We start from the raw sequence: 10,094 nt of genomic DNA on the forward strand, positions 1-10,094 counted from the left end.
AGCCTTCGAGGAGGCGCTAGCCGCAGTTTTTTCACCGAACCTGCGTGGAGAGTTGTGCTGTCTGCACCTCGTGATGCTAGTCGCGTGAGTGGAAGGGCTAGTGGGATATACCGGCTTACGCAGCGAATTTGCCTATGTCCACGAAATATTTGCGTTTTAGTCTACGGTCAGTTCTTAATAATATGTCTATCCAATTCAATTTTCTTCACAATGCGTAATAGCCGGTGACATCTCATTGTTGTACGCGAGCCCAAACGATGACTTCGCTATGTAGAAAGCGAGCGCGATAGTTCTTTTCATAGTTCACTGAAAGTACTTTGATTAAAACATGTATAGATAGAGCGCTTGATATTTGGGTTTACTGAAATTATCTGCCCTCGTTGACGGAGCATCTTTTGCCGCGTGCGCAAGCTTTCTATGCATGCAAACGCAGTGACTCCGCCTAGAGGTAGCTTTCGATGCTTCTTCGAGGGACTTAACGCTGGATATTCTTCATGCGGACGTGTAGATCATCGATGGCAAAAATACTAAATGTACATCTGCACTAGCAGACTGAGTAGGTCTATATTGATGTAGGAGCTTTCGTGGCTCTTTGTCCCAATTTCTCCGTTATAATCACCCTAAATGAACCAATTTGATAATTACGGGCACAAAGCGCACAGAGCTGAAAATTTGCTGAACGTTGTTAAAGGGAGCCCTGAAACACTTTTTGAACTAGTCATAGAATGGCCCCGCTATTAAAGGACATTATCTCAAGAAGCTCGTGCAGAAAACATTTCGCGACTCATTAAGCTAAGAGTGAGTGACGTTATCGCTCCCCGGCTTTCATCTCCGCGAGCGCGCCGGAAGCCAAGCGCGGCCAACAGTCGACTGTGCCGTGCCGCCCGGCGGCGGCCGCCATCTCGGAGCCACGCGGCGCAGGGGCGACCGAGTTAAGGAGCAAACAGATTTTCCGGCCCCATATGCACGGCCATCGATATAATGCAAGAAATTGACTAAACTGATTGAATTTCTCAGCCTAAAATACGTAGAAAAATCGTAAACTACGACATGCGCGCAACCTACAGATATCATAGATCTCGGATTATAATTTGACTTTACGAGAAGACATAATTCTGTTATGCGAAACACCTTCGCACACAAACCGGCTGCGCCGTCCGCCATTTCCCGCGCGCCGGCGCGACGTGTGTCTGGGGGGCCACGGAGCGGCGCGCCCGGTTCTTTGTGTTGGCTCCAGCTGGCGCTCGCCTCCGCCGCATCGCGGCCCACGCAAGAGGCCGTGGTTCCACCACCATGCTCGCCTTCGCGCATAGCGTTCGGGGCAAGCGTTTCCAGGTAAACGTTACGGTTACATACGCTCCAGTTGCCGGAAAGCGTGAAAGGCAGTCAGGGATCTTTGAATGCTATCGCGTTCCACTCTTAAAGGCGAAGCTTAAGGGTCCCCCAAATTTTTTTCCTGTCATTTTGAGATCTCGTACCTGGATACAGTTCATTTGTATAACTCAAAAATTTGCAATTACTTATTACTAAAAGTGCTCTCGCGATCACGAGGATCAGCTAGCTGGGCCAGCTGCTTTTGATGAAAGTAACGGCATTGCGGGAGCGAGAGCAAACGATTTTTTCGTTGTGTTTTACAGCAGCTTGCAATTTCCCTGCTGCATGAAGCACATCAATGTTTGACTGACATGTTCACAGCAGCCTCGACGACAGATGGACATTTTCTCACTATGTTCAAAAGTTTCTCACAGTTCCGGCGGCTGGGCCCGCCGGAACTGAATCCTGCAAACAAGTTCGGTTTCACTGCATGTCTTTTACTATTTTTTCAAGTTGCACGACAGTTGACACGATAGAGCACCTCATTTGTGCGCAGGCAACCAGATTTTCAATATTGCATCGTCGTCTTGAACTCCCGACTTGGTCAGCTCATGGTCAGCGGCTCATGTCGCGGCTTGTTGCTCGCCACTTTCCCAAGTGCATACTGCCAAATGTTAAAAGTTATGGGCCAACAAGGGGCTGCTTCGTGTGCTCAAGATAATTCTCAGGTTATAGGAAAAGAACCACTTGAAAGGAAACAACAACTGGTGCGCAGTCTGCGCGGTGCCGCTGTGCACTATTGCTTGCTTTCAAGTAGAGCACACAGAGGACGAATTTTAGAACGGCAGAAACCAAGTTATAAGGGCGTTCATCAAAGCGATAACATCGCTATATTTTAGTTCAAAGAACACACCTATCCAGCTAACATTAGAATTTTGAAGTTTTTGTATGCGTTTTACGCATTTGCCATAAACTTTAATATACCATGGACATTTTTCGATCTTACCCAATCGGCCATCTGTCGAACTTCACCCAACTCCTCCAACGTAACTCAAAGGCAGCATTTTATAACAATGGTGTTTGAATGTATAGCATGAATCTCAACAACGTTCAGTTGGCAACGTTGAGAGGGTACTCGGTTCCTTTAATAATTGCATTTACGGCACCTAGTCGTAACTTCCATGCATTGTTATAGGTGCGTTTTTTTTCCGCATCAGGAAAGCTACTAGTAACTGCCGGAAACGTGCATATAATCAGAAGGTTGCTCAATGTTGTTCTCTCGACGTTGCTAAATGAACGTTGTTGAAATTCGGCCGATTTCTAAACACAATTCTTGAAAGTGCTGCCAATCGATTTATGCTGGTGCATTGCGGTGAAGCTTAAGCAGATGACAGGTTGGGCAATTTCTTGGTATGGCAAAGTTTATGCGTATTGCGTAGAGCGCATTGTAGCTGCAAAGCGTTCTGCTCGAGGTCGGCACCGGGTCTCCTCGGAGTCCCTGTACTGCTGTGCTTGCGCTGTGATGTGGGGCCGCTTTCCTTTCCCACTTTAAACGCCCTTTCTAAAGTGGCAATAAGAAACTCGTTGTTTGTCGTTCCTCTGCTGAGAAACCGTTGTGAACTGCTGGTGATGACCCAATATGTTTTCGTTATGCGCAGAAACCCAAGAGATCAAGCTTGTAAATAATGCCTTCAACTTTGTGCGGAGCATAGCCGAGATGAAGCTGACGGAAACGGAACTGGCTCTCTACTCGGCCTACGTGCTGCTGGCTCCGGGTGAGTGACGTCCGCACTTCACGCGTGCGCGCGCTCGTGGGAACACGCTGACGGCGGCTGTGCTGACACTGCGCACGCCTCCTTTTTCAACCTTCGGAGACGAGTGGGCACCTCAGCGAGTGAAAATAGCTGGAATAGTTCCTATAAACAAAACGGCTCGCATTTGTCGAATAAAATGCAGTCTCGCGAAAGGCATAGTCGCTAGAAATAGTCACAATTTCATCGGGAAGGTTATCCTATATTTAAAAGTAGGAGATATAAATGACTGAGATATGTGCAGAGAAATGCCTTATGTGATGGAATGCAAACTTTATGACGACGATGACGATGATGATGGTGATGATTTGGCACCTAGCGAGGGCTTTGGAGACACTGATCGGGCGGACTTGCATGGTGCCTATGAATGTGAACTTATCGAATGGAACGTTAAATTTGATTACCAATATCCCGTAACACACATCCCTATCAAAATGTCAAATCAAACGGAGTTGCCCTCGAATGTACGATTGGCTTCAAGCTGTTTCTAAATACTTGCACATTCTGTTTTCCAAATCGTTGCATGAAGGGCAAGTGCCGTCTTACTGGAGGACAGCCAGAGAGGAGAGAAAGCATGCATAGAAAGGCAAGGAGGTTAACCAGACATAACTATGGTTTGCTACCCTTTATGGGGGAAGGAGCCAGAGTAAAACTGCTACACAGAAAGGGGAAGAAAGATGAGATCAATAATTATGGGCCAGTATCACTAACTTCAACGGTTTGTAAATACCCGAACATGTAATTCATAATCATATTACTGAATTTTTAATTGCCCATAATGCACTATCTGAGTGTCAACACGGATTCAGAAAAGACTATTGGACTTGTACACAATTAGTAGGGACTGTTCACGATATTGCATTGGCAGTTAACAATGTTGTCCAGACAGGTGCAATTTTTATGTATTATTTTAGAGCATTCGATAAGGTCTCACACAAAAAATGAATTTTCAAATAAGAGAATATGCTTAAAAACTCGCACTTAACTAATTGGATCTCAGCTTACCTCAATGACTGGTAGCCTTTGTTGAATTTAAGGATGAATGCTCTGAAAAAGTTTTCGTAGAACCTGGCGTCCCCCAGGGATCGGTGCTTGGACCGCTTTTTTTTCTTTCGTTTATAAATGACATTGTCAGTCACATATCTGTTAACATATAACTGTATTCAGATGACTGTGTTATTTATTCTGAGGTAAAACTTTCTAATGATCAGATAACGTTAAACGCCGCATTTTAGAAGTAAACGCTTGGTTTGACACTTGACAGACACCTAAAAACAATGAGAAAACCGTATTTATGCGCATTTCACATAAAAAGGAGTCTGTTATGTTCCGATATTATTCAAACCGTACTTTTTTGTCTGTGAGGTGTCGCACTACAGGTATCCAAGGTCTAGATTACTAATAATCTCTCCTGGAATAACCACATCGATTATGGTGTAGCCTGTGCTAACACTAGATAAGGTGGGCTCTCAAGCGCTCCACTCCTAGTGTTGGCCTGCTGGGGTACAAAGTCACATTACTACCAATAAATGATTACGCAGTCGTTATCTGGGATCCATTCACGTTGACTAATATAAACAAGATTGAAAGCATACAAAAAAAGGTTGCCCGTTTTGTCTATAACTGTTATCGTCGAACAACTGTAAGTGTACTGCTAGTGAGAGCAAATCTCTCGCCCGTAAGTGAGGGAAGTAGAGTTTCTCGTCTCAAATCAATTAATTAACAGACACTGTAGTATAGACCTCAACAGACTATTGTCTTTCTCTCCAGGTTATGCCACAAGGCAACGTCACAGTCTTCCACACCCTTTCAGGCACCCTTTCAATCGCGCAATAATTATTTTAAAAATTCGTTTTTTTTTCCCCGAGGACTATCAGTCTGACTAATGCTGTTGTTCTACAGCTATCTCCTGAAATGTTTGCCACTTGCCTCTAACAGCTCACTGAGCTTCAGATTTTGCCGTTTTTCGCTATTAACATTGACATTGTTCTGAATTTGTCTATATCCTACAATTATCTCTTTGAATATAGTTGTATCTCTAACGATCCACTGAATTATTTTCTGGTTTTCCTGCATTTTATTTTTCAAGCGTTAGATATTGTATTGCGTTGGGTATTGTATAACTTGTAACACTTAAGCTTGTGCAATTCTGTGTTCCTACTTGTATTTTCCTTCTATTCTTGATTGTGTTTTTAAATATTGTATACCTGTCAGAACTTTTTCGTTTGCAGTACTGCCGATAGTAATTCCCGCCCTGCTAAAATATTTCGATGGGATTGCAATATAAATAAATAATTAAATAAATAAATAAATAAATAAATAAATAAATAAATAAATAAATAAATAAAGTTCATAATATAAATATATGCCATAATCGAATATTTAAAAAGAAGGTAAAATTTTTTTGCGATTTATGCGCTTGCTTATTCTACTTGTACGGGAGAAACTGTCCTCCAAAGCGCATGAACCAGCTCTGCAAGCAGGATTTGCGTGCCTAACCTAGTCTTTTCATTAATATTAATGATATTCTGACTTTAAGCGCTGCGTATATATAAAGGTAATGTGTTTTTGTCCCCCTTTCTTTCGCTTTGCCAATCATCAGTAATGAACGCGGTGCCCCTGATGCACTTGAAATTTTCGTGTAGTCTAAGTCAAATACTTATGAGTTACTTATGAGTTATGAGCGGATCAACGTGTGTTCTTAGAGCAATCATTATTGCTGTCCAGCGATACCGTGTGATCCACATTTACGGTGGAGAACGCAAGTGCGAATTGTCGGAAGCGCACCGTCTCGCGGCTCTGCTGCAGATAACCCGTGGTCCTCGGCGCGAGCACCACGCCAGCGCACGGCGTTGCCACAGCTTCGGCCCGTGCGGGCCGCACAGAGCAACACCGCGGGTGGCCGCGCGTTGCAGGGGGTTCGCTCTAACGCTCTCTGTCCTCGCTTCGCGTGGCGCAGACCGGCCGGGCCTGAAAGGCGTCTCGGAGATCCAGCGGTTGAACGCGGCCATCCTCAAGTCCCTGCGCTACGAGCTGGGCAAGACGCACGAGCAGCCGTACAAGGGCGACGTGAGCGCCTTCGACGGCCTGCTCGCCAAGCTGCCCAGCCTGCGCGAGGTCAGCCTGCTGCACATGGACGCGCTGGCCAAGTTCCGGCGCACCGTGCCCCACCTCGAGTTCCCCGCGCTCCACAAGGAGCTCTTCTCCGTCGACATCTGAGCATCGCCCTCGGTTCACCCTGCGCTGCAGAAGGCCGCTCCGTCACCGGCCGTCGCTCGCCCCGCCGTCGCAGCAGCGCTCGCTTGGTGCTCGCTTCGCTGTGGAGCTCGTGTGGCTGCGGGGAAAGCCCAGCTTGTAAGGCTGTGCTGGGCAGCACCGGCTGCTTGCCCAGACGACGGCCGGGGCTGCCCCCTGCGAACGTCGGGCAACCCGCTGGAAACGGTCGTGTCTTCTCCGGAGCAGTTCGGGGCACTTTTGGTTCGAAACCTTCAGCCTGGTAGCCCGCCAGCGAGCGTGCTCGCTTTTTAGCTGGGAATCGGTGCCCGCGGTAGCTGCTACGCGTCTCCGGGATGCAGTGTGCCTTTCGACCCCCGACCTAGTGGACTTCGGAGAGACTTTGGATATGTCCCACTGACTTTGACGCACATGGCGTAACATTTAGCAGCGTGACGCCGCCTGCATCCGCACCCTCACATGTTGTACGCTGCCGGCATGCGTCCCAACAAACGACACCTGCTTTGGCTCCGCCGGGACGTTTTGGCAGAGCCAAAGCGGTTTCCTTTGTTGCTGTCGTTTTCTTTGTGTGTTGCTTAACTTTCAATCGTCATTTCGAGAAATTCGACGCTGATCCAACGCGGCGTCAGGCGCCAGCTCGTCGCTGTTGCATGGCGCGCTAGTGCAGCACTGTCGGTGGTTGTGTGCCTCTGGTCACCAACTCCGTGGTGATGTGAGAAACAACAATCTTACATGATGGCAGCTGTGCTGGGTTCGTGAGTGGTAATTGCCTGATGACGCCAGTGGCCCACAGCTGTTGTATAGCGTTGTTTCGGCCATTTCTTACGCGGCGGGCAAAGGCAACGTTGGACTGCTGTGGGATATTCTTATGGAAGCTGGTTTTGACTCTGCTGATAAGGGAGCTACCGGAGAAGACACATCGTTCTCAGGAGCCCCCCTTTTCCCTGTTTGCCTTGTTGATCGCAGGCTGAAAAAGTTGTTTCTATCTGTTGCTTTTATGTTTAGGTAACTGATTTCGCTTGAAGAAATCTTATGCAAAATTTGAAGCCTGCTGGATGTGAGTGTCGGGAATTTACAGGATGAATTGCTGTCGTACTTTAAGCACCACTAACCTGCATGCACTCCGGTCGGCCTTCTCTTTTGTTGAGACTACACCTGATTGTTCAGGCCTGTTTGATTTTGCGCATGTCTTTGGCACATCTGAGCCTGTTTAGTTGACAGTGGTGGGGTGTGCTCAGTGCTGTTTGGCTGTATGATAGGTTCTTTCAAATTTAGTAGAAAATCATGCAACACTAGGTGTCCTTTTATCTGCTTAACTTGTGCGTGCGCAAAAGAAATAAATCAGGATAAATTTTCGTTTTACACCTCCCCTGTACCAATATGAGTTAGCAAGGAGAATGGAGGTTGCTTAGTCAATATTGTATTCAAGCTCGGATCCTTTCTTCTATCAAGGAACAATCGTCATTTTCTCCCTTCAAGAGTCGTGCAACTTCTTTCGTCCGCTTGGCGTAGTCAGCGTATTTCTTTCTGTCTTTACGACGAGCGTTGACGCAGACGCCCCGCTCAAAAACCAGCCGAGGCTCCTTCGAAGGCAGCGTACTTTTTCGTCGTTACCATTACGTCATCCTAGCATAGCTCAGACCGAGTCAACCATCGGATCACGTTCACAGCTCGAGCACCGCGTATTGCCGCCATCTTGTTTCACTTCCACTCGCAGCTTCCCACATCGACAACACTGCCACCAATTTTTCTGGTCGATTGTGGGGCGCCCCCATGTGCAACTTGCAGCTATCGCAAAACTTAAAAGTGTGTACGGTGTGACGTCGACTGAGCGTGTCGAGAGAAAGGCCGTACCGTGGTCGTAGTGTGGTAGTGTTCGCCAACGTGGACAGTTGTTGGTTATCGTGCGCAAAACCGTTGAGGAATAGCGGCTGGTCGTTGCCAAGCCCGCAGGTGATGGTGCTTTCTTAATTACGGAGGTTGAGGCGCAGCGTGCGACACAGACGGAGAGGGAACAAAGAATCACGTGGTGGTGCGGTTTCGGATCAACGCGTTGTCCCTACAGCGCGTTGTTGAGATTACTGACCTCTTTCTTAACTTGTTTCTTTCACTGTTCCCTCGCTTTCGCGCAGCCGTTGTTCGGTGTCGGGCGTTTTCTTGTTAAGCCATTCGTGTTTTTACAAGTTCTTGTTCTCGCTGTAAGAGAGGTAAAAACAAGAAAATCACGTGCTAACTCCGCGATAGAAGGTCAAAAAAAAGCTCGGGCACATACAGAAACACAGAAAACAAACGCAAATACATGCACACACACACGCAAAGATCACGAAGCTAAACCCAGCGCTGTACATAACGAATCATTACCAGGTAGACATGTCGCGAGGCTCATCCAAGAAATTTTGTTTGTATTATCTTCTTTTTTTTGTCGCTGGGAGGCCGTATAAGTCTGCCTCCCGGGTAATCATACACGGAGAGAAAGAGAATGAAGAAAAAAAAAAAGGAAAGAACAGAAGCAGAGCGAGAGAAGCAATAATGTGATATCTTACACGACACCCCGTATTATATACAGAGGAAACACGAAGAGTTCTGGGCTGCCCCTTGTACATAATGCGCACCTTCGCGACCGGTCGATCTCCATAGATGTGTAATTACTACCATTATTATTATTATTATTATTATTATTATTATATTATTATTCTTTTTTCATGCGACGATACACTAACCGTATTTCTGCGGGCCCTGTTTCGAAAGCCTCTACGCCAGTGCCGTTGTCCTGTGTTCTCGAAACCTGTTTCGTCTGCTTTCTTGTTGACAACGCGCAGGAGAGCCGGAGGTTGTGCTCGTATTTGTTCTCGGTCGTCTGCTCAGGGACGCCGCTGCGATCGGTGCTAGGGGGGGGGGGGGGGGTTGCCGGGCGCTCGCGCACACTTCTCGCCGACGCCTTGCTGCTGTCGCCCGCCGTCGCCGGGAGGGAAACGTTGCCGCCACATTGGTTTAGTTCCTGCGCGACGGACGCAGTTAAGAGAGCGCTGCGGTGAAGTAGCTCGCTGCGAAGTGCTGCCGTCTCTGCTACACGCGAACACGCACGCATGTGCTAATTTGCTGGGGAGCTTCCGTGGCGGAATAGACCGATATCGCCGCGTTCATAGCGCATGCGTACTTGCCCCACCAGCTGTCGGTATTTACCGCTGCGTTTCCCGCTGTACCGGTCAGCGCTTGTCTGGCCTCCACTGTCACATTGCTCACCTGAAAGAGTAGTGCCTAGACAAGCTCGAGTAAAGCACTGACGAGCTGCATTGGCAATGTGAATGCGGGTTATTTGGGATGGGAGTTCGTTTTTATCCGATGTTGCTAGTATTGTAAAATCTTTTTATGCTCATTATGCAGTCTCTTTGCATCGAGGGTTAAGTCGCTTAAAGAAAAACAGAGGAAGAAAATGGGGAGGGGGGGGGGGGTTCAGGGCTCAAGAACTAGTCACCAGCATATGCTAAGGACTACTAACGGCATTCATTGTGACAGTGATGGCGCAGTGAAACTCGTCGTGCAATCGAACTATTCGGGTAAATCGGCGCATTTCTTGCTATTCCTGCACGCTATTGGGAGTAAAACCTAAACGTCCCGTGTGCTCAGAGTACGCACCATGGCCCCGGGTGAGCCGGTTTACGCTAGGCCGGGTTAGTTGAGCTTGGATTTTAACAAAGAGCGCCCAGCGCCATCGAGCGGCAGACGAGAGCGTCC

The 10,094-nt window shown here is 47.5% G+C and overlaps 1 protein-coding gene across 6 annotated transcripts in view; it reads left to right on the forward strand.

Moving 5' to 3' along the window:
* Positions 1 to 9,257, forward strand: part of Hr3 (nuclear hormone receptor 3 ROR-beta) — a 162,156-nt gene extending 152,899 nt beyond the window's left edge. For all 6 annotated transcript variants that reach the window (XM_075693840.1, XM_075693841.1, XM_075693843.1 and 3 more), the window contains 2 exons: positions 2,973 to 3,089; positions 6,085 to 9,257. In XM_075693840.1, coding sequence (XP_075549955.1) covers positions 2,973 to 3,089; positions 6,085 to 6,344 — 377 coding nt within the window. In that variant the 3' untranslated portion in view covers positions 6,345 to 9,257. The remainder of the gene's footprint in view (positions 1 to 2,972; positions 3,090 to 6,084) is intronic.
* The last annotated feature ends 837 nt before the right edge of the window (positions 9,258 to 10,094 follow it).

The sequence above is a fragment of the Dermacentor variabilis genome, chromosome 5 (genome assembly GCF_050947875.1).
Source record: "Dermacentor variabilis isolate Ectoservices chromosome 5, ASM5094787v1, whole genome shotgun sequence".
NCBI classification, from domain to species: domain Eukaryota; kingdom Metazoa; phylum Arthropoda; class Arachnida; order Ixodida; family Ixodidae; genus Dermacentor; species Dermacentor variabilis.